Source organism: Pleurodeles waltl, chromosome 7, assembly GCF_031143425.1.
Source record: "Pleurodeles waltl isolate 20211129_DDA chromosome 7, aPleWal1.hap1.20221129, whole genome shotgun sequence".
In the NCBI taxonomy this organism is placed as follows: Eukaryota; Metazoa; Chordata; class Amphibia; order Caudata; family Salamandridae; genus Pleurodeles; species Pleurodeles waltl.
Genome location: NC_090446.1, coordinates 1,236,089,173 through 1,236,113,182, shown reverse-complemented (window position 1 = coordinate 1,236,113,182; position 24,010 = coordinate 1,236,089,173). Strand labels below are relative to the sequence as shown.

Genomic DNA, 24,010 nt, shown 5'->3' with positions numbered 1-24,010 from the left:
GGGCTCCCAGACCTCATCCCTAGAGAGTGGTAGAGAGACTGATCAGGAGGGTGAGAATGACCGGTTGGGGACGCCATTTGACAGGGAAGGCCCCAGTGATAGGGAGTCCCTTGCTGGGTCCAGTGTAAGAAGCAGGGCTACCTCTCATTCCTTGATGCCTGATGAGCTAAGAGATAGGCGGGAAGAGAGGGACCTGAAGTTGCAGTTAGCGCGCCTAGCTGTTGAGGAGAGAAGGGCTGAGGTAGAGAAGGCCTTAGTACAGGAGAGAATGGCAGAGGCAGAGAGGGCATTTGCCAAAGAAAGACTCGCTCTAGAGTGCAGTCTGAAGGTTCTGGACTCACCAGCGCTGCAGGTGGAGTCCAGTGGTGGCAGCAATGTACAGTGCTGTATCAAAGATGTTCCTCGCATACCCATAGATCTGGTACCTAGGTTCCAAGAGGGGAGTGACATACGTCAGTGGTTAAAGGAATATGAGAGGGCTCTGGTAGAGCGCAGGATCCCTGAGAAGGATTGGGGAACTGGCCTAGGGAGCTTTATTCCTGAGAAGGGGAGGGATGCCCTACTGACTCTAGAAGAGAGTGACAGGGAGGGGTACTCTGCTGTAAAGAATGCACTGATTGTGAAGTATGGTTTTTCCCCTGAGGAATACAGAAAAAGGTTTAGGGGTGGTAAGAAACTGTCCCACCAGTCTTGGGAGGAGTTTGTGGAGGATTGCTGCATTTCACTAGATGGATGGGTGAAGGGTAGCACAGTAAACAATTTTGAAGGGCTGTTTAATCTGATTGTCAGAGAGCACCTGCTTCGTTGTTGTTTTTCAGAGTTACGCCAACACTTGTCAGTGTGTGAGCACTATGACCCCAGGGAGCTTGCAAAGGAGGCAGACTTCTGGTTGCGTACCAGAGGGTCTGGTGTGGCATTAGGGGGTGTTCCTAATGAGAGTGGTCTAGGTGTTTCCCAACCAGGTGTGGTGGGAAAGGCTTGTGTCCCAGGTAGGTCCCAGTGTACTGGGGCGGGTAAGGCACCCCATGTCCAGTCTCAGATGAGAGGGAATGGGGTTGGGCTGAGGCCCAGGGTACCCGAGCTCCAGTCCCAGGTCCTGGAGGGTTCCATGAGTGAACGCCAGGAGGTGAGCCTAGCCTGTGCCGTAGGGCCAGCTGTTCAGAAGGATCCCATTTTGTCATTAGGACTTGGGCGGGTGGCTGGTGATAGCGTTCCGCCGGTCCTGGTGTCTGTTAGTCTCGCTCTACAGCTGAGCAGGCGGAAATCCAGGCATAGGGTTGAGAGGGGGCTGCGGGCCCCAGTGGAGACCCTGGAGGGTCAGGGGTCAGCTCTGAGAGCAGAGCCCCCCAGGAATGACCTTGGTGAGACCATTTCTGGGCTGGGGGAATCCAGACTCTGTCAGATGGGCAGGGGTTAGGAGACCTGCACCAGCCAGACTCTTGTGTGGCCCTTGGGGAAGGTGTTTCCCTGGTGGGGGGTAGGTGTGCCCCCCAGGAAATCCTGGTGCGCCAGGCAATGATTCAACTGCAGGGTGGTGACTCTGAGTTGGATGATCAGGTTCAGGGGGTAAACTCTGACCTGATGGGGAGTAGGTGTACTACCAAGGAAGTCCTGGCGTGCCAGGCAGTGGTTCAACTACAGGGTATTGACTCTGGGTTGGATTGCCAGATTCAGGGGGTAAGCTCTGATCTGGTAGGGAGCAGGTGTGCTCCCAAGGAAGTCCTGATTCGCTGGGCAGTGGTCTAGTCTAAGTGTGTCGTCCCTGGACTAGATAGACAGGTTCAGGGGGTAAACTCTGACCTGGTTGGGGGGGGCGGTTAGTGTGCTCATCTCCACGTGTGAAACTTCTGGTGGCTTCTCCCGAGGTGGGGAGATGCAGGACTCTGGAAGTGGGGTTCAGGGAGGGGGAAGCCGCCCCGGACCCCGGTGCAACCCAAGGGTGTCATCCCTAGGTTGGGTGGTCAGTCGCCAGGCAGTGATCCTGGGCTGGCGAGAGAGTTGTGCAGGGCGGCTGTACCCAGCACCCTGGCAAGTGTGGATTCTGGTGATACCCCTCCTAGGAGAGGAGGGCGGGATCCTAGATGGAGGGGTAGAGGGAGGAGAGCCTCGCCTCTAGCCCCTGTAGAACCTATGGGTGCGGACCCTAGGTTGGTGGATCAGTGGCAGCGTAGAGCTCCTGATCTGATTGGAAGTGGAGTGGAGACAGGTTGCTTTGCACCTGGGGCTACCGCCCCCCACTCGTTATGGTTTCAGAGACCAGAGGCTCCTAGATGGCCTGGGGCCTCGTTCTGGCCATTGGCAGCTAGAGAATCCCCGTAGGTTGGTCTAGGCTGCCTGGGAAGCATTGACAGAGAGATCCAAGTGGAGTCAGAAAGGCGTAGAACTGGAACATGCCCCTGCTGTTGTGGGCCTGGGTCCTTGTTCTATCGCCCCAATCAGGGAAGTACATCAAGGTATTGATTATTCTCCCCTGGCTTTTGGCTGGTGGGGCGTTGTGTTGGACTTTTTGCCTTACACAGGGTCATCCCCAGTCTTTTTGCCTCCTTCATCCTGGTTTTTCTGACCTCTCGCTGTTGGCTCTAGGACTCTGAGCACTTTATCACTGCTGACCAGTGCTAAAGTGCAGGTGCTCTCCCATCTAAAGTTGGTATGATTGGCTTATACCTAATTGGATTATTTAATTTACCTATAAGTCCCTTGTACAGTGGTATCTCTATACCCAGGGCCTGTAAATTAAATTCTACTAGTGGGCCTGCAGCGCTGCTTGCGCCACCCACTGAAGTAGACTTTCAAACCTGTCTCAGGCCTGCTATCGCAGGGCCTGTGTGCGCAGTTTTCCGCCACAGGGAGCTGGCATTTAAATTTACTTGCCAGGCCCAGAACTCCCCTTTTACTACATGTAAGTCACCCCTAAGGTACGCCGTACCTAGCCCTATCGGCAGGGTGCCATGTATGTAGAAAGGCAGGACATGTGCCATATTGCATGGCCTGTCCTAGTAGTGACATACAGCCTAACTTGGTGTCTCACTGCTGTGAGTGCTGCCTTCTCATAGGATTGCATTAGAAATGCCCTGCCTTATGTGTAAGGGGTATTGTCTGATTTATGAGGGGTAGCGTAGGCATGTTTGGTATGGTTGTGATGGTGATAATAAATGCTGCTTACTGGTGTGGGTGTATTTTTTATTACTATCACAGAAATGCCACTTCTAGAAAGTGCACATTTATCTGTGCTTATGACTCTGGTGTTTTGCAGCTTGACTCCAATCCACGTCTGGGTAGATTGACAGTTGGGGCTTTGTGCATACTTTTCAGACAGCCTGTACACAGGGAGGGTGGAGGTGTCACAGAGGTGCATCTGCATACTGAATTGTCTTACTGGGCTGATAGAAGGGAGAGGCGGGGCACACCTGCATTTGTAAAGACTGTGCCCTGGCCTCACACAATAGGGTTGTTAACCCCCCACTGATGTTTGGAGCCTGTGCTGAAAGGAGAGAGGGGGCACTCCCAGAACCAGTTGTAACTGGCTGGAACCTCCTCTCCCTACCATTGTAAAACACTGTAAGAACTGACTATAAGTACAGGAGAATTTTCCCCAAAATTTGGAGACTCTTGGAATCATCTTGGAACTGGACACCAAAGGCTGAAAGGACTCACCAGGAACCGCCATGGACTGCTGCTGCTGTGCTGACCTGTGACCTGCCTGGTCACTGTGAAGGACTTGCCACTTGCTGCCTTTCCCTTGTGCTGGCCTGTAGCTGGGCCCTCCACCTGAGGACCTTGTCTTAAGATTCTGCTCCCCAGGGGCAGGGTGCTGTGGCCCCTGACCCCTGCATCCATTTCTTCGCGAGGGGTGCTTCTCCGTGGTTTGCAGCGCGCTTATGGAGCCTTTGGAGCTCATAGGCTCCTGGCTGCATTGTGCCCCTTTAAATAAGATCACCACAGCAGCCCGGGAAGCTGGAAGAACACTTGCACACCGCATTGGGTGCAGGCGACTGTCTGCTCGGGCCCAAGGAGGGTTCTGATCTTCTTGTGGCTTCACGGCAGGACCAGGGGAAGGCGCAGGGAGTGCCCCTTTCCCCTGGCCTCTGCGTTAGGAGCAGGACGCTCCTTTTCTGCTGTTAGGTAAAACGGGCATTATTGTGCCCCCCCAGCTTGGTGGAAGGGCCAGTGGAGGCCCGGGGGTGCACCCAGAGATCACGGGTCCCGGGAGGGGCCTGTCATTAAAAGAGAGGAGGTGCACGTCACCCTCCTCTGACCCCAGAGTATAAGGGAGGCCCCCGTTTTGCACATAGGAGTGCCGGGGGCCCCATTGTTCGCCTTCTAGGCACTGGAGGTGCCTTCATCCAACCAGGTACTGTTTAAAGGACCAATATATTTGCAATCCAAAGTTCTTTCTACAGACGTTTGTTTGATTCATATATTACCTACCTGCGTTTGATGTTTTTACATATGTGTATGCAAATGTTTCTTTTATGGACATGATTGCTCATTTGTTTTTCTAACTTGCCATATGTTTTCTAATGTTCCTAACTATGGGCATTTTATGATATTCTTATGACAAGTGCTGTGATGTAATAACGTGTTCCCTAACTACAGCTTTTGTTGCAGAATACTGAGTAACCTGTGTGTTATGTGTGACTACTGCTAATTTGCAGAGTAACTAATGTGTAACGTTCTGACAACTGCTAAGTTAGCAGGATAGTACTGATATGTGATGTTTGGTCTGATAATTGCCTTGTGTACAATACAGTATATTTTCATATAATCTGGTGTTGTGTTTCGTTGGTGGTGGGGATATTGCGTCACATGTGTTGTGTGTGTTGTGCAAACGCTTTACACATTGCCTCCGGGTTAAGCCTGACTGCTCGTGCCAAGCTACCAAGGGGGTGAGCAGGGGTTATCTTGGACGTGTAACTCCCTTGCCCTGACTAGAGTGGGTAAGTTCTGCCTGGCTGAGGTGCATACCCTAGCCAACCAGAAACCCCATTTCTAACAATAACCATACCTTTATACATACATGCATACACAGACTTAACATTCAAAACCATAAAATGTACCCACCCTTCAGTTCCCAGAGAAGAAAACATTGAAAGTCGTAGGAGGGTTGGGACTGCATCCTCTTCTCTTTGGCTGACCTTAGGTCAGTCAATAAGAAGAAGCAGCAATTATTTACTTGTCACAGATTGGGATGAGGTGAGTGAGACTGCTGACACCAAACCTACTTTATAATGAGGTGTCACTGATTGACACTCAGCCCTGGGCCCTTCAGGGTTTAAAAATGAAGTGCTAGGTCTAAGGCAATTGGTGGTGCCCCCCCTTGTCAATAAAGGAGGGCCTCCAAGCACTTTTGCCAGGCCGAGGAAATCACGCCCAGAGGGTTGTGAAATCTTCAGACTGGCAAAGTTCAGCTCAGACATCCAGGCACTTGCTCATTTAGCACATCTCTAACTCCAAAGTGTCCTGACCTGAACAAGAAGAGAGTGTGTGTCAAGTTGACCTTTGCTCAGCCTGACAGACACTCTTCTTCTTCGGAAAAAGGTGAGAGGGCATAGCCCCTTCACCAGTATGAGTGGTTGCAGCTTCAATGCATGCTCACTCCTTTCTGACTACTTTATTTTATTATATTATGTTAGAATGTTTTTTGCCCAGTCCTCTTTGAATCATACACATTTAAAGATGTGTTTGGGTACAGTTTTAGGGTCTTGTAAATGAAAATCAATTTCTGAACTGGGGGAACTTGATTACACGACTTCAGCAGGGAACAGTCTGTATGCATATCTTTGTGCCCAGATATATATCTCAAAACTGGTCAAAGAAAAGTCACCATGTCACACTGGTGAAGGACAAAGAGCCCATAGGTACTGTAATGAACACACATGGATTTATAGGGGAACAAAGAATGCTTGTATGGTAGTACGGATTTCATGCACGGAACTGTTAGTTTTTTATGTCCCTCATCACCCCAACTCTGGTACATTAGGTTCTTTTGTCCCCTCAAAAGATGTCCCAAAGAGCAACAATGTCCTTTCTTCTCAAAATGTCTTGACTATCCTGTTCTCATTATGCTCAATCATTTTTTTTTCCATTTCAAATATTTCAGATCCATTATAGTTTGACTGATAATAGCCTCATTATATTGTTATACATGGTCAATTCTCAGACACCACCACCTTTCATGTATTTTCAACCTCTTTGGAACTCAATTTCCTTGCATCTAAGGAAAGGTGCTATAATGGCTCTTATATACTTGATCATTCAATCCCAGTCTGTTGATACTCCTGTACCTGGAAGGTAGTGCCACTATGTTTGCCCAAGATTCTGTCCTCAGTCCTCTTTGCACTACACCTTGATTTTTATAGCATTGCTCCCTTTTATTTCTCAGATGCTGATGCTAATGAAGATCAAATTGCGTTTGTTCATTTCCCAGATTCAACACCCATACTTAATTTTAAGATCTCTCACTTTCTCTGGACAAGTAGGCAATGTATGGTGCTTCCCTTGATTATGTTCAACTTCTTGAATCCTGCCTTGACAACCTATAGGTCACTCTTTTTTCCCTTGTCTCTTCTTCCATATAGATTGACCTCCTCTTCTATATGGGTATATTAGCAGTCATCTTCAATTACAACATGCAGTTTTATATATTTGATGATCATCATGATAGCTGTTAGATTATACCATCAAACTCAAGAGAATCAGTGCTAACGTATCCATTCAGATGGCCAAAATCAATTATCAAGGTTTTACTCATGAACAGACTAGACAATTGCAGATGTCTGTTGGTGGTCCCCCCTCACTAGACTCCCCTGTGTGAAAATGTAATTTTTGTCATGTTTATTCTACACAAACTACTAATGCATTCACTTACTACAAGTCAACACTCGCTGTGAAATACTGCCACCTCTCCAAACCTCTTCACCATCACCAGCATTACCTCTCTTCTTTATTGGGTGCATGACAATTACTCAGTAAAGTGAGCTGAAGATTGGGTCTTGCACAACGCCTTCTTCAGTTCTGTCCACTGCCTGTGTGAACCATGCAGTGGGAGGAAATGAAAAAGAATGTGACCCAGAATCTTTTCCGAGTAATGGTGATGCACAGATGTGCTGTCCTCACGTTCAGCTGCTTGCTATCCATAATTCCAGCCTCTCATAGCATCCACAGTAGATCCAAGCTCAGATAATCACTCAAACTCTAACCCTGCGCTCCATCATGACATGATGATTCACCTATGCACTTGCATTCCTCCTGGGATGGCAATCTCTACTCTCTTTGTAATTACATAATGTGTGCCATATATGTGCCTTGGTAGGGTCACAGACATTTCTGTCCTACCTCCACCTAAACACATGGGCAGTGTCACAATCATTTATCAGCTTGTACAACCTAAATGAAGATTCATCAGGTACCTCTTCCTGTTGTCAAAGACAACCACAAGGAAATGTGGAAGCTGAGGAGCCGAAACTGGATCTACATTGAAGAAACATGAAGACCCAGATTTAAGAGAGCATAGCACCATCTACTGACACATTAGCATCATTGCAGCGCGCTTACGCTAATGTAGTGTTAGATGGCCAAAAATGCAGCGTCATATTTACAAAGTGGCACAATGCATGCAATGTGCCACTTTGTAACTCTTTGCACTGCATTGTGCATGCGCCATACATAATGTATGCAAAGGGGGCCTACTCCTATTGGGAGGGGGGTGCGAAAAATGGCACAAAGAAATCTCATGAAGTCATTTTTTCCAGGCACTTTTAGAGCAGGCGTTAAAAAGCGTCACACCATTGTTTTCAATGGGCCCATATGTACTGTTCAGGGCTAGCGCCAAAATGTTGGCGCTAACTCTGAACAGTACATCAGTAGCATCAAGAATTGTGATGCTATTGCCTCTTACTCTGCACCATGGTGTGCTGTATCTTAGATACTGTGCACATATGGTGGCGGTAGTGGGGGCTGAAGGACGAAAGGAAAGTGCAGACATCCATACCCAATCAGATCAGCATATTGTGTGCTCCTGGAAATAACTTTCTTGGCTGAGCAAAGGTTAGGGGTTGGAAACGGTTTATGCTAATTAGGTTTTTGACGGTTCAGGCAGGCAAAGGTACTTTTCTTCAAAAATCTAAATTTACCATTGTATTGGATTTTTTTAATCATACCTTTTAATAATAGTGGTTAATTCGTTTTCAAACTGGTTCCTTTCTCAAGACACAGTATTAATATTTTATCTGTAATCTGGTTCCCTTCATAAGGCATCTAGACCTGCCAAAGTGAAAATACCTTTTAGGGCCTTGTCACTGTAGGGACATGGTAACATTAATTTTTATTCAAGTCATAAATTTAAATGCTATGCTCCTTACCTTATGCCAACAAACCTTACATGGGGTGATTCACTAATGTGATTTTTTTACCTGTCAAAAGGGCTATTTCATCAGGTTGCATTGGAGTTTTAAACTGCAGCAGTCAGGCTACAATGATAGACCTGAAGTCATGTTCTCCTTGTCACACAGGTGGGTGGCACAGTAACTGCTGCAGTCCACAGGTGACATGCCCCCATATTACCTCTGGACTAAAATGGAGGCCATTATAATGCATTAGGGCTAGTTTCTACAACCTAACATTATAGCTTTAGAGGAGATTTCAATGTGTCAATTAGGGATTAGCTAAAAATCTACATGTTGGGTCAGAGCACATACATTGGGCACTGGATAGCAGTGCCCCAGTGTGCGAAGTCTAAAAGCCAACAATACAATTGGCCACAAAAATGGGTATGACAAGAAAAAGGGAGCATTTCCTCACACTTGTTATCTTTAAAGGCCCTAGACCATTTTTGGTAACTTACACTTACATAACAGGAATTGTAAGAAAGGTTTTGTTTGGCTATGAAAATGTTCTTAGAATTGGACTGTAAATTATCACCAGTCACAGAACAGAAGAGGAATAACATGTTTCTCTAACTGCCTGGGAAGGAACTGTAGCCTTTGAGACCTGAGATATAAGTGAGAAGCATTATCAACGTTCAGACTCGTTGTCCTCCTGTACTCAAAGGGAAACACAGGAAAGAAGAATGGCATCTTGGAAGAAGAAGCTCAGACCAGTTCGAAGTGGGAACTGCGCTGAAGCCCTAGGTAGAGAGATTGTGCGAGCCTGTCATACACTGCTAAACCATGCACTGGTAACTAGGAGCCACCTTAACATTTTGATGATGAAGAAATGGTTATTGTATTTATTGCTTTACATTGCTTATATCCACATATACTTCCTATATCATATATATTAGAGTGTGCCAGTCCCCACTGGGCAGTTATGTTTACATATAAAATGGATTTTTCAATTTGCTATAACATTTTCGTATCATTTGACAAGTCTTCAGAAAATGTTAAAAAAGCACCTTTTAAACCTTAGTTTCTTACTGGAAAGTGTTGGAGTGATCCATCAAGTGTGCCGAGAAAAAGGGTGTCCCTAAAACGTGTTTTTGACATGGATTTTTCTAGAATGGCTAAACAGAATTACATCAAAGTTGCCAGAAAGCTAGACCTTGATCCAGAAAGAGTGCTTTTTGTGACTTGGTGAAAATCTGTGTTTTTGAGAAATGAAGCTTAAAAATATATGTATATTTCACCCTGCTGATCCTCATGCATAGTGATTGGTTGGTCACAATTAACCGTGGTAAATGAACTAGGTCAACTACGCATCACGATCAGCTGGCTGCAACCTAAACGAAATGCTGAGGCCACCGTGGGTGTACAACATAAATAGTCAACCTATACGTACCATCCCGATATTGCGCTAATTGACATTATAGTTACAATATTTTGTCAGGATGATATTCTGACATAAACTCACTTGAGTGACAACAACAAAACTGTAGAATATTTTCTACAAATTATAATTTCGAAAAATAGACTGAGGACAAGGTCAAAAGTTACTGTGGCTTCCCCAAAAAAAAGACAACCAGGGGAACTAATACTTGCTGCTCTGGAACTTTTGCCAGGAATTTAGGACTTACTCTGGGACCACTGAAATCAATCTTATCATGGGAGCCTTCATCCTACTTTGTTGGAGGGTAAGATTTAAATTTCAAGCACTATCATTTTGTAAAGATAGCATTCTTGCCGGGGATTAATTTTTGAGGTTTAACCTATCACTGCCCAGAATTGCATTCATAAACACAAACACTTTGAGGTTTGTGTGGCACCTTTTGAGTTCTCATTTTAAATATTAAAATGTATACATCCCATGCACTGAGGTTTACCATTTTGGTCTTGTTTTAATTGTTGAACTGGTTTGGGAATTTTACAATTTTATTCACTTGCATGATCTTTTGTTTTATGTTGCTTAACTATTCTATTTCCATTTCCCTGAGGAAAACATCCTGCTTTTGTGATTTAGTTACCAAGTTCATATTTTCCCATTGAAACTGTGTTTATCGATCAAGACACTGCTTCATTAACTATGTGGATGTTGATATATTATTCTGCCCTCTATTAACAGTTCAAATCTCTCACTATCCTGCCAGCAATGTCTTGAGGACTGTCTTCCCCTAAACCACTCCACCCAGTTTCTAGCTGGGCAAAACAGTGACCTGGTACTCTATTGTGAGAAAACAGGGCTGATTGCAGAGGCCCCCTGAATTTTTTCCCCCATTTTTCACATTTTGATGGTGTTTTCCTGACTCTAATGGTGCCCTGGGTACTGCTAACCAGCCCCAGGGCCTGTGCTCTGTGAAAAATCAGCATGCAAATTAGTTCTAATTATAATTGGCGAAATCAACCTACCTTTATTTTAATTTATGAAGTCCCCTTAAGTGACAGATACCACATGTTTGGTATCAAATTTATTGTTATAATAAATCCCACAACTTACAATTGTTGGATTTACTATAACTTGTTCAGGTAAAGAGTTTTAAACCTTACCTGAAAAGTTGCCAACTTCAGCCCTGCAGTGTTTTGCTGCTTTGCTCTGATTGGCCAGCCTCTGGAAGCCTGGATAGGCTGTCTTGATGAGGTGTGAAGTGGCCTGGCTCAACACAAAGAGATGTGCCTGGGGGAGGAGATCTTCCCTCAGCAGATGGGGAAGCAGGAAGGGAGAGGGCTGCCAAACTGGTCTTCAAAGAGAGGAAAGGACATTTGGAGCAACCCAGCACCTCCCTCACATTCTGCAAATGCAGACAATTAGGTGCCCCACTGATTAGATTAGGAGAGGGCAGGAGAAAGGTGTGTTTGCGATTTTTAACCACACCAGTGGGAGGTGTCAGCCAGATGTAACCTCCAAAAATCACTTTCAGCCATGCTGGATTTTTTAGGAATGTTGCTCCCTGGGATTGATTTTTGCCACAATTCCCAGGAAGTGCTCATCACAGGGGGAAGGACCCTGCACCCGATTGGAGAACCAGGACTCCCCTGTTTTTCACACAGGAGCAAGGATAAAACTGGCAGACCTGCACCCCCACCTCATTTCCTTACCAGATTCCAACAAGGAAGAACTACAGAAGAAGAAGGACTGCCCTGCTGGACCCCTGGCCTGCACCTGGACACTGCACTCAGGAGGACTGCACCAGCTGCACACTTGGGCTTCACCACAAAAAGGGCTTTGCCTGGCTTCAACTGGTTCAAGGAGGGACTTCCTGTTTGCTACAGATGAAAACTTGCTAACCAGAGTCCCCTGCAACAACTCCTGAAGAAACTGACCAACTGATCACTGTCCAGTGGCCAAAAAGGAGTCTGCACAAGGTGCAGTCTGGGAGTTATAGTCCGCACCCTCAAGGAGCATCTCAGAGCTTCTGGAACCTTGGGGTGAGCTGTGGACCTCAAAAGAACCTTAAAAGAGCATCTGCAAGAAGATTTTGGAGAACTTTTGGAAAAAAGCTCCATAAGGGGACTGACCCGTCGCTGCAACTCTAGCTGTCTTGCCTCAACCGCGATACGGCCTGACTTCCAGGTTCGTCCCAGTGAAGAAAATCTCAGAAAAAGTGACTACGTCCGAACAGAGGAAGTTGACCAGGTCCTCCCAGGCAGTGTATCCGAAGAGGGCTCCAGGGACGTCGGATCAAGATTCAGGTTTGCCCCGGTCGAAGGATTTTCATCTAAAAAAACCGACTAAGTCTGAAGGTAAAAATCTCCACCGAGAGCTACTGTGAGGCATATCCGAGGAAGAGTTCCAGGAGGTCGGATTGGACTGGCGACTTGGTCCTGCTGAAGAAAATCTCCAGAAGGTAAACTTTTGACCGAGGCCTCCCGTGAGCTATAGCCGAGCAGGGCTCCATTGCGGTCGGCCTCAAACTTTGACTTTGCCCAGGTCGAGGTGCGACCAGATGACCAGATTGGCACTATTTGTTTCTAAGCGCTAAAAAACGTTACTCATATCTCCGGTTCCCCTTATCCAATTTTAATCGTTTTGGTGTCATTTTAAAGATAAAAATATAATCTATTTTTTTGGTTTGGTTTGGATTTTTAAACTGTTTCCTGTGTTTTATTTAATTACTGTTTTGTGATTTTTAAAAGCTTTACACGTCTCCTAAGTTAAGCCTTGTCGCTCGTTGCCAAACTACCAAGGGTTGAGCTGGGTTTAATTCATTGAGACCTAACTGGACCTAAGTGGAGGTAATGGCCTATTGCTAAGTGTAGCTACTTATCTGCCCTAAAAAATAACACATTTTCCAACATCTATTTTTTCTGGTGTTTCTCTTTTGTCCTCTATAAAGAAAAACAAGCTCCTAATTCTCCAACTGAAGAAGGAGAATGGCCCCCTTAATTTTCCCACTCCACAAACAGGTATATTTTAACATTTTTGTCTTAAATTAGAAGTCTTTTACCAATGAGGATTTAGCTGGAAAAGATTAGTGAATCTTACAAAATGTTAAATTTGTGATAATTCAGCCAATTCAAGAGGGGAGGGAGACATTTTCCAATTGGGTAAGTGTATAAGCTCTTGAAAATCTTGATTTGGTAAGTAAGGATTTGCATTTCTGAAGACAGATGACCATTTTATGCCAGAAAATGAAGAGTATGGGCTAAAAAGGCCCTCAGTTTATATGGTATTCATTTATTTTAGGCCAGTGTCCACCTTGCCCATTGGGTTTGCTATACACCCTACATTGAGACAAATAAATTCTAAACTCTAATGTGGACTTTTCATTTTGCTCAATCTACACAACGAATGTCCACAAGGCTCAATATTGGTTCCCAGATTACTTAACATCTTTATGAAACCAAGTGTCTCCCTTCTGAAACAGTTTAATATTATTTACCAATTCTATACTGCTGTACAACCGCATCTCAGAATTTCACCTCTGGATGACAATGTTAGAGTATCCCAAGTTCTCAATGAGTTTCAGTCACTTTACTATCTGAAACTAAACCACAGTAAGACAGAATTTCTACTCATCGCACCAATCAACATTAGCTTGTCAGTGACAAATTGACACAGGGAGAAGTCAATCTGTAATTGTAACCCAAATGTCACTCAAAAACCCAGGGCTTCACCCCGGATAAATATTTAAACCTACAACAACACTTCAATAGCCTAGCAAAGGGGGCTCATTTCCAACTGACACTACTGAAAGGTATCAAACAGTTCATCGCAGAGCACAACTTCAAACATGTTGTTCAAGTCCTAGTACTAGAAAGGCTAGAACGTGGAAATTCTTGACTAATTGGGATTTCCAAAGTACATCTGTCTCCCCTCAAGGCATGTGAGCAAGTCTTTGAGCATGTTCACCCCAATGTTTTCTGACTGATTGTGGTGTAACTGACCCTGCCTGTGCCCTGGGCTCTGCTAAACAGGCACTGAGGCAGTGCTCTGAATATAAGGTATATGGTAAAGTGACACAATTACAATTGTCCATGACAGACCCCTGTAACTCGTTAGTAGATAATAGGGCAAGGAGTATTGAAACTACTAATAAATCCTAGCATATACTAGTGCAGGGATGTTTAGAGGCTAAGTAGATTTCCTGTTCTTGAGTGTGCACTGTTGCCAGCTGTCATTTTTAAAGGCACCCTGCAGTCTTCTTTAAAAAGTAAAATTTTTGTAAATTCGACTTTGAAATTTGAGGTACTTCCAACGTGATAATCTATCTTATCTTTACATATAGGTCACCCCTGAGGTCTCCCTTAGATGCCATGTAACCATAAGCCGCTACATTATAAAAGATGTTTTATATGCCATGGTAAGGGAAAATCTACACCTTTCATTTTTAATCATTGTAGATACTCAGCTCCATGGGATAAAATGTGAATATTTTTCATAAGCATTAGTATGGCTAGGAGGGAGCTAACTGTGTCATGAAAGAAAGGACTCAAAAGAATGCTAAGGATAAATCAAACAACTTGTCATTGTTGAATGTGTCGGAACTACTACAGAAAATAAGTTATAAGACAAATTTCAGCCTGCTAGTGGCCTCTCCTGATTGGCCAGCCCTAACAGGATTAGCCAAGCTGCTTTGATGAGGTGATAAGTGACCTGAACTGAGCAGAGGTTATCTGATGTGGGAGGTTGGCGTTCATGAGGCCAGACAAGGACGGAGGCTGGGTAAATCAAACTGGGCCTCAAAGCAAGCAGGGCAGAAAGGAATACCAGGTAGGCCACCTTCTAACCCTGTACCCCACAGATAGATAGCAGGTCCAGGAAAGGAATTTGCAGAAGTCCAGAGGGGGAGTGTTAAAGGACATGAGCCCCACCAGAAGTTTGTTTTAGCCAGGTCTTGCTACTCTGGAGGCAAATCATCCATCTTGGAATGTTAAAGTGCAATGCTTTATGGGAGAAGAAAATGCCACAGTTTAGAGGAAGCTGTCATGCTTTGGGTAGCATCCTGCAGCTCATTGGTCTACGTTCCCCCCCCCACATGTCTCCAAGATGATTGAATAAAAGTGGCTGATGTGCATTGCAACACAGACCTGCTACCTGAAACCACAAGAAGAAGAAGGACTGCCCTGCCGGGAGCACTGGTCTGCAACCAAGAGGACTGCACACTGAAGTACTGCTTCTGTTGCACACTGGAACAACAGCCCAATGGACTTTACCTTGCTTCAAAAAGGACCCAGGAGTGGACTCCCTGAAAGCAACAGGTTAACAGAGCTTGCCTGCGTCAATGTTCACAAAAGTCCCCGGCTCGGAGTTCTTTCAATGGACTTTTAAGGATTTGGCCAGGTGAGTTGTGGGAATTATGGTCCTGAACTTCCAATGACCATATCAGAGCTTCTATACCCTTGAATGTTTGTTTTGAACCATTTGAACCATCAAAAGGAACTTCAGGAAGAAGTTCCAGGAGTTTGGTGAAGTTTGGAGCAACTTTTGGAAAATGCTCCCTAAGTGGACTGACTCACCGTCGTGAGTCAAGCCGACTACCTTCAACTGCAACTCTGCCAGGATTTCAGGTTCATCCCGCTGAAAGCTCCTGAGCTCCTGACCTCCAGGATTTGAACTGGGCCTCCCAGAAAAGCAGTCCAAGGATGTCACATCGCAATTGGCTTGCTGTTTAGGACCACATGAAGTCGGGAGAGAAAAGCTCCAGAAAGGTTTCCAAGTGCTAAGGTAAAATTTTGACCGGGGACTCCCGCTCAATGTATTCGAGCAGGGCTTTAACGTGGTTGGCCTCAAACGCTGACTATGTCCCAGTCAAGCATGACCAGATGTCTCCGGTTGTCACTATTAATTTCTAAGCACTAGAAAGCACATTTTTTTATTTAATCTTTAAAAATTCATAGCTCCGATTTCTTATATTGGATTGTTGCCATTTTGGTGTCATATAAACGATGGAAATATTTACTATTTTTATAAATTGATGTGGGATATTTATTGTGTGCTCTGTCTTACTAAATTACTGTATTGTGGTATTTCAATGCTTTATATACCTTTCTCAAAAGTTAAGCCTGCCAGTTCATTGCCAAGCTACCAGGGACTAAACCAAGGGCTGACGTTTTGAGACCTTGACTGAGCCTACCATTGTTTGAGGGTGGTAATGGTAGGTGTGTACTTACCTTTACTAATAACCAGCCTCCAACATGACAGCACTAGATACATCTCTTAAACTAGTCACTGTATTCCATCCTCATCGTTCTAAACTGGCTATCTACTGAAACAGGAAGTATAAAGAAATTTGTATGCATCAATCAAAAAAAAAAAAACTTTATGAAGGACCACAAACATATCTGGCTAAAAAACTTTGAGTTCCTGGATGCAAGGACTAAAGAGAATACAAATGTTTCTTCTTGAGACCCTTGCTCTGAAGAAAGATAAAACAACATATCAATCCTTCACAGGTAGCGCTCCTAGATTATAGAATTCCCTTTACACATCAGGATCATGCTAGCCTAAGAAACATTCAAGATTGACATTAAAAAAACAATTTATCGACCACTTTGTCTAGATCAAACTTAACCTTCTGAAATGTCCCTTTCCCAAAGCAGCAAAACAACATGTCTTCATTTCTACATTAATTCTCAAAGAAAACCTGAATTTTTACCTCAGCTACAGCATATGGAATCAAAAGAAAAGCCACGTATGCAGATCTCAAAGTATTTTACAGTTTTGATACAAGCCTATTTGACAAGTTCTGAATGGCTACCATTCAAAGGACAATAAAATGATACATGTAAATGCATTAATAACTTCCTTTGGACATTTTTATTAGGACACCTAACCTGAAAGAATGAGCTATTTTGGACATACAAGTAGATAGGCTTACATTTTGAAATTTCACCCCAGGTAATAATTGTTCTGATTCTACCTAATTACACAAAGTACAGTAAAACTATAACCCTCCCTTCATGATCCCTGGAAGTCTCTGAATGGGACATCCTATAGCATGAGATCATGAAGAACCCTGCACTATCTGGTAATCACTGTTAGGTGTTCATATAGGTTGCAATCAGAGACAGTATAAAGGAATGGCTCCATGCACAGCACAGCTCACACGGCTGTACAGGGTGTAACATGTCAGGCACCCTGCCAGGTTGTGGTAAACTCAGAAGGCAGGGACAGAACAGTAAGGACTTTGCTTAGGAAGGGTGGTGTTAAATGGTTTCTATTCAAATCACAGGACTGATAATTTAGGATGACAGAAGTTCAGAATGTGCAAGACTCAGTCCATCCACAACATCAGTAACTGTCTGCCCAATTCTTGGCTAGCTCAACCTGCCTCACCCAAACCCCAAAATTTACTGGGAAGGAAGGTGATTATGGTAACCTGAACATGACATTCTGACTCCCCAGGGAAGTCGTACAAACACATCTTACCCTTTTGTGGTATTACTCATGCATGTCAAGGCGGACCACAATGAGATGTGATGTAAATTTTCAGTACATTTATTGAAACTATTGCAATCTGGCATAAAGAGTGTAAGATGCGATAATTAGGCAGATTAAACAAAGCAAAGTAATCAGCATTACAAACATGTTAGAGAAGATAAACAATCCAACCATGGTGAACGTGGTTCTAGATGTTCTACAGGTTCTGGAGGTTCCTACCTAACCCTAGGACTTTGCTGAGACCATAGCAGGTGTCTTCTTCTGCCTGACCCTATCTAAGGAATTGGCCCCACCCCCATACCTGAAACCAGTGTCAGGAGTCAGCTTGCAATCCACTCTGGAGACTAGTAGATTAGTGCCAGCAAAGCTGCATGTCACACAGCATTTGACTCAGGACAGTCTTGGCTGGAATGTCCTCTGCCATTTCGAGGTCACTGTACCCTTTATATAATAACACCATACTGTGTTCGAAGCACAATTCTGATACAACGCTGTGTGTAGATATTAGAAGCTGTCTCCTGAATGGGCAACAAAAGAACTAGGATATTCTATACAGTGTTCCTAGCCTTCAACAGAAAGTACAGATTACATGCCAAGCAAAGGCTAACTAAACAAACAACTCGTACCAAAGATTCCTTGAAGACTATCATGCAAAAAATTTGTGTAAATGTCATTACTAAAAGTAGCTTAGCTAAAACGAATAAAATATTAAATATAAAATTAAGCTAAAAACAGGGGTATCCTACTTGGGTCCAAAAGGTCCTTACAATAATCGGAGCCAAAGCAGTAGATGATGTGTGTTAAGTGGCACCTGTCCCTCATTACCCTGTGCTGCCCTTATGACAGTAGAATAGTTTACCACTGCTCCCTAATTTTTCGAAACTATGGAATCTATGTATTTACTACGCTCTTCACGTTTGGTATCATTGAGTCATTTTAATGCCAGATCATTGCTCTTCATTTATGTCAGCATGACTGTTGCCACTTGAAATTTTATTTCTACTTCTTAAACCTCCATATAGCTTGTGAGGCAACACAATGAAATGATTATCAGTAAAACATGTATGCAATGCATGAATATATACATTGCATTTTATAAGTATGTAATCCCTTAAAATGCCTCACATGCTGATCTTGTTTATTTGGTATTGTAATAGTCTACATTGCTGCACAGGCATTCGATATTACTCAAAGATTAAGTTGGCACTGTCACACAGATGGCCAATAAATCTGAGTAAATCCTCACTAAGCAAGTACACATTTTGCCAGTTCTCTTCACTGAGTTCTATGTTTACAGAATGTTTTAAGATTTCAAATGTGCTGTCTTTCCAGGGGATTAGGTAAAGATTAAGCAATCATATTACTTAACATATACAGCTACATTTGCCATACAAAACTCTGAACGGTGAAACTTCCCAGAATGCTGGTGTATAGTGCTTAAACAGTAAAAGTAAAGTAAATATAAGAAACTGTAACACAATGGCCTGATTGACTTATCTTTATCTTTATTTTAGTCGACCTTTCCAGTTAGGTGTACAATTTCTTTTAGTTAAGCCTCTCAATGTATAACACAAGACAGGCACTTTAACTATTACAACACCTCATAAATTAAGAATCTTGACAAAACCTGTTTTCACATGGCTATTGCTTGAGCAGATCGATTCAGCCGAGGTGGAGCCGAGGGGGCAAGTGAAAACTATTCATTGAAATCTATATATCCACATCATCAGGTGGCTATGGCAGAGGAGCATCTCCCCACTGAAGAAAATTAGAAAAATAAAGGGATAATTCAAGTATTTTAACATCCCTTAAGTTTTCTGCCTTCATATGGAGGGGCCAACCGCACCCCTGCTCCACGCGCTCCCCCCAAACCCCTTCCTGGTAGCAGCCATGACTGCACACCATGCCTCACAGTTTTGATTGTGGCACAAACGTATCAAGAGTTCCAAAATGCAACACATTTGCTGCCTATGAAAGTTATCATGTAACATGCTGTTGATGCCTATCATGTCTCTCACCAGAGAAATACACTATACTAAAAAAACACGTTATAAGATCACTGACCTATATAGAATTCAATGGATAACAAACATGTTACATGAAAATAAATAATTGACTGCGAGTCTCTATTTTTATGAGAAATGTTGGTTGACTGTCAGAGAAAGGCACCAATCTGTCTTTCAGAGATTTAGCTTATTTTTATCTGTAACTTGAATAAGCAAATCATAAATTCAGCACCTTCTGTAGGTTTTCTACAACACAAAGAATTTCAGGTTTCTCCCAGGTTTCATCTAACCTGTCATATGTGAATGAGGAGCGAACCATGTCTGCTCTATTCTTTATTTAGGAAGTTGTCTAAATGGAGCAGAGCCTTCTGTGATTCAATATACCAGGGGGTCATTTCGAATTTGGCGGTCTTAGGCCAGGCCAGGCAGTCCACTGGCCAGGGTCGCAGTGGCGGTCGGACCACCGCCAATGTGGTGGTCTGACTGCCACAGTACGACTGCAGCAGTAGCGCCACGGTCGGGCCACCAGCACTACCAGATAAGGAGTTCTCGTTGGTCTGGTGGTCCTAATCCACCAGGGCAGCGCTGCGCTGGGGATTATGAGTCCCTTCTCTGCCAGCGATTTCATGGCGGTAGCACTGCCATGAAAAGGCTGGCATAGACAAGGTGCAGGGGGCCCCAAAGGGGTCCCTGCACTACCCCTGCACTTGGCATGGCCAGTGCAGGTGCCCCCCTGGCCAGCCCCATCACGATGTTCACTGTTCTGCTTTGCAGAAAGTGAACAATGCGACGGGTGCTGGTGCACCCTATGCACTACAGCATTTCTGCCGGCTCTATTTTGAGACGGAGACAATGCTGTAGGCCATTTTCCGCTGGGCCAGTGGACGGAAACACCTTTTTCACCCACTGACCCAGCGGAAAACTCGTAATGGGGCCTGAGGAAAGGCGGCCACACTGGCGGCAACCTGCCTGTCTGGACTTCGGCAGACAGGCTTTTCAATCCGTCGAAGTCATAATGACCCCCTTAGTCTTCACAAATAGATCAAACCCATGGCATGAAATATGAATCAGGAACTCACACTTATTAGCGGGGTCCAACCTTTCTTACTGAAGAATATCATAAGGAATTAATTTACACTTTGATTTTATCAAGATTAGACTATGCGAAAGCAATCCCATCTAGCATTTTTAAAAATCATCTGCCCCTCTCTATCTAGGAATTGCCCATTTTAAACGTATAACCCCAGAATTGAACTTGTTGAATTGACTTCTTATTGAAGTAAGATCCACCTACCAAATTCATTACAAAATTCCTTGCCTAGTGGTCATCCACTCTGACCATATGCAATACTCCGGCAAAAACAAAATGAAGATTTCCAATGCTCCCCACTAACTCCCCACCTTGGGATTCCCCGTTGCTTGAAATGTTTGTGTTTAACTTCAATATAGCAAAATTCGTTGTAAAGGGTATCATGTAGTTCCTCCACATCAGTTGACGCTAAGCCTCTGAGGCTAGGCCTCAGAATGCCATCTCTGGGTGTGCAAGGCTCCTCTTGAACCCTATAGCACCTCTGTGGATCTTGACTAAATCTGCCTAAAAACACCAAAATGATGCTGTTATTCGATGTGCTATTCCTCCTACTCCTGTTGACGCTGTAATGGTAAGGGATGTGACTCAGTTGCATGGGACACCTCCCAGGGTAGTGAGCTTTCCCTCCCTTAGAATAGCATCAGCAGTGAAGGGTAGTGCTTGTACTGCCAACCCGTGCATTATGGGTGGTTGACTAGCTCAAGAATGTATCCAGCCTACTGAAAATGCGAACATGGCTGTGCTTCAGCAAGGACAGTGATATGCACATTTCATTGTGTACAGCAAGGGAGTGCAACCTTGGCCCTCAAACACCGGATCCTTGGCAGATTTTTATGACATTCACTTAGTGCAAATTTACACACAGTGAATCTTGCTGGGATTCATTGAACTAGTGCCTTTCCTAAAAATCTGGTGTTGCTTCAGCTCTTGTGTACCAAAGCTGGATATCTATGCATGACACAATGACACACAAGCAAGTGTTACCGTTCCAATACACTGAAAAAAAGTGGAGCAGAAAGCTGTGGGGAAAAGCTGGCATGCAATTATTTAAACCTCAATGAAACATTAATTATAACTGAGTATTGAATATTTGAATAACAATATATATATTCATATTAATACATTACACAATGCCTGTACTTCTGTACCCGTCCAAAACAAGACCATGAATGCAAATGTTTAATCAAAAAAGGAATTAAAAAATACTAAATACAGTTTTTATATATCACATTTTAAGCGCATATCCCCCAACAACAGAACCATGTGAAATAAGTCAGTTACTTGTTGATTCCCTTCAATTTTAAGAAAACTTAGGTGATTGTCCAAGCTGCTTCCGGTGCTCAATTCACCGGAAGGCAGTCCTGTCCAAAAGAAGTAATGGGCTGATGACCATTGAATTTCCTAATGCTAGTCTAGTCTAAAAGACTTCAACTTCATTGGGCTCCTTCCATATGTTGAAGGGCATGAGAAGTGAGCCCATGCTTCACCTGACATGGTATCTGATTATGTGAGGTATAGTAGATAGAAAATTACATCCATTGATGAAGACATCGTCGGAATGTTAAATTTGTCATTCCTATTCCTACCCAGCATTCCAGTATCAATGGGAGACCTGGAGGCAGGGTGCTCTGTCTCATCCCTTTGCAGAGTACCTGATTTGCAGCGCGGACCAGCCATGTGGTGCTGTTTCAAAATATGGTAGCCCCTGATTTCTAGATGTACAAGGATTCGTTATATTACAGATGACAGGAGGCAATACTGTTTACAAGTATCAATCACATACCACAAAGAAGAAAATCAGTCTCTTTCTAGAGATACCCATATTTCTGAGGGTGGCAGACTCCTCAGCCTCTCACTTAGAGACCTCAATTACCAAGCATAACAATCAGAAAAAGAATGTTTCACGACACTTTCCCAGTACAAATAACAAAGTAACAAGTACACCAATTCTTATTATTTTCTACTTTCAAGATAATTCAAACAAAGCAAGAAATATAAACTTAAAATGGTGGAGCCCATGCTTACATCTTGCAGTATTCTGGCCTTTTATTGCTACAAGCAGAGCATGCACATGGCAGCAACTGACTATCAGATCATGTACTGGGAATCTAGGTTTCTAAGTGTTCCAGGTGTTCTTCTCACTTGCCCTCCACCGTCGTTATCGCTTGTCCTTGACCAGTGCTATTGTGGAGCAACTGCTGTGGAACTCGTGTCAGCGCGGCTACATTTTTCTGTATCCAGTTACATTTTTAGAAATGTATGACCTTTAGTAATCTGGGGAGTCTGATCTTAACAATCATTCCTTGTGATGTAGACGGAATGTGCACTGTCTGTGTGAAAAGGTGAACACTTCCAACTCCGACGAAAAATGGAGAAAAGCACTGACACACGAAATAAAAGCTGTCCCCAGGCCTTCTGGGCCGAAACAATATTGTCAGACAAAATATCACCTGAGTTTCCTGGGGTGCATAGCATATCAAAGATAAAAGCATCATTGAAGTTTTGCTTTTCATCCATTCCACACATGCATTCATTTATTTTTAAAGAATACTACCAGCTGAATACGTTTCATTACTTTATGAATGTTATTCACATTTATGTTATCCAAATCTTACCACATTCCCTAAGAATGCTTTCATTCATTAGTTAAGGGATAACTGTTTTTCTGCCTGTGAGGGTTCCTGTTTAATAGCAAAGCAAAGCGATATCTATCTATCTATCTATCTATCTATCTATCTATCTATCTATCTATCTATCTATCTATCTATCTATCTATCTATCTATCTATCCATCTATCGGTCTGCCTGTCTATCCCTAGCTATACATCCATCAGTCTGTGTGTGCATCTGTCATTTTCTGTCTATCTGTGTGCCCATCTGTCTGTCTCTGTGTGTTTATTGCTCTGTCTTCTTTATGTGTTTCATGAGCAGCGACACATTGTGTTTCTTTTTGTTAACCATTTGCGACGCAAACATATAGGTTTTCCATAAAACATTCCAAACTTTAATCAGTTCTTGAAAATATGAGTCTGCACAAAGGCTTCAATACGTAAAACTCGGCATACGGGTTATCAGAACACCACATCATGTGTGTTTTCTTTGCTTGTGAAGTCAGGGGCCACTTAAAACCTGCGGTTAGTAACACTTTGATCGACAGTTTGTTTTCTGTAGAATAATATCATATCACACTGTCACTGGCTTCATTCCGATCTCAGCGTCTAATCCTCTGTTAAAGGCAAGCTTCCAAAAGCATGCGCCTCCACTAATGAAAAACCTGAGCCACATCAGTTCAAACAGCAACCACATCAAGTAGAAGGAAATGTGTTACACTGTACCTTTCAGATGTCCTCTTCCAAGTGTGACAAATCCAGAAGAGATGAAATTATGTAGATCAGGTCCTCCACCTCGATACATATCCTTCCCGTAGTGTCCTGGTGGAAAAGGCAGATTCATTTTTCAGTAACGGATCCAAATGACAGACACTTTGCCAAGCTGTGGAATGTGTTAAAACGTATGGAAAGCAAAGTCTAGGCTATTTCATTGGAAAAGGGCTCTACGGCTGCTCTGTACTTCGTTAGAACCTATGCAGATTATGTACTGCCCTGTAAGATTAACAATCATATCACAGGCAGATTGCCAAGGAAAACTTGTTTAAATTTCACATT

At 43.7% G+C, this 24,010-nt stretch overlaps 1 protein-coding gene across 3 annotated transcripts in view; it reads right to left on the bottom strand.

The window, feature by feature from the left end:
• Positions 1-24,010, bottom strand: part of SHISA6 (shisa family member 6) — a 1,352,839-nt gene that overhangs the window by 934,465 nt on the left and 394,364 nt on the right. For all 3 annotated transcript variants that reach the window (XM_069200366.1, XM_069200365.1, XM_069200367.1), the window contains exon 5: positions 23,681-23,776. In XM_069200366.1, the coding sequence (XP_069056467.1) occupies positions 23,681-23,776 (96 nt within the window). The remainder of the gene's footprint in view (positions 1-23,680; positions 23,777-24,010) is intronic.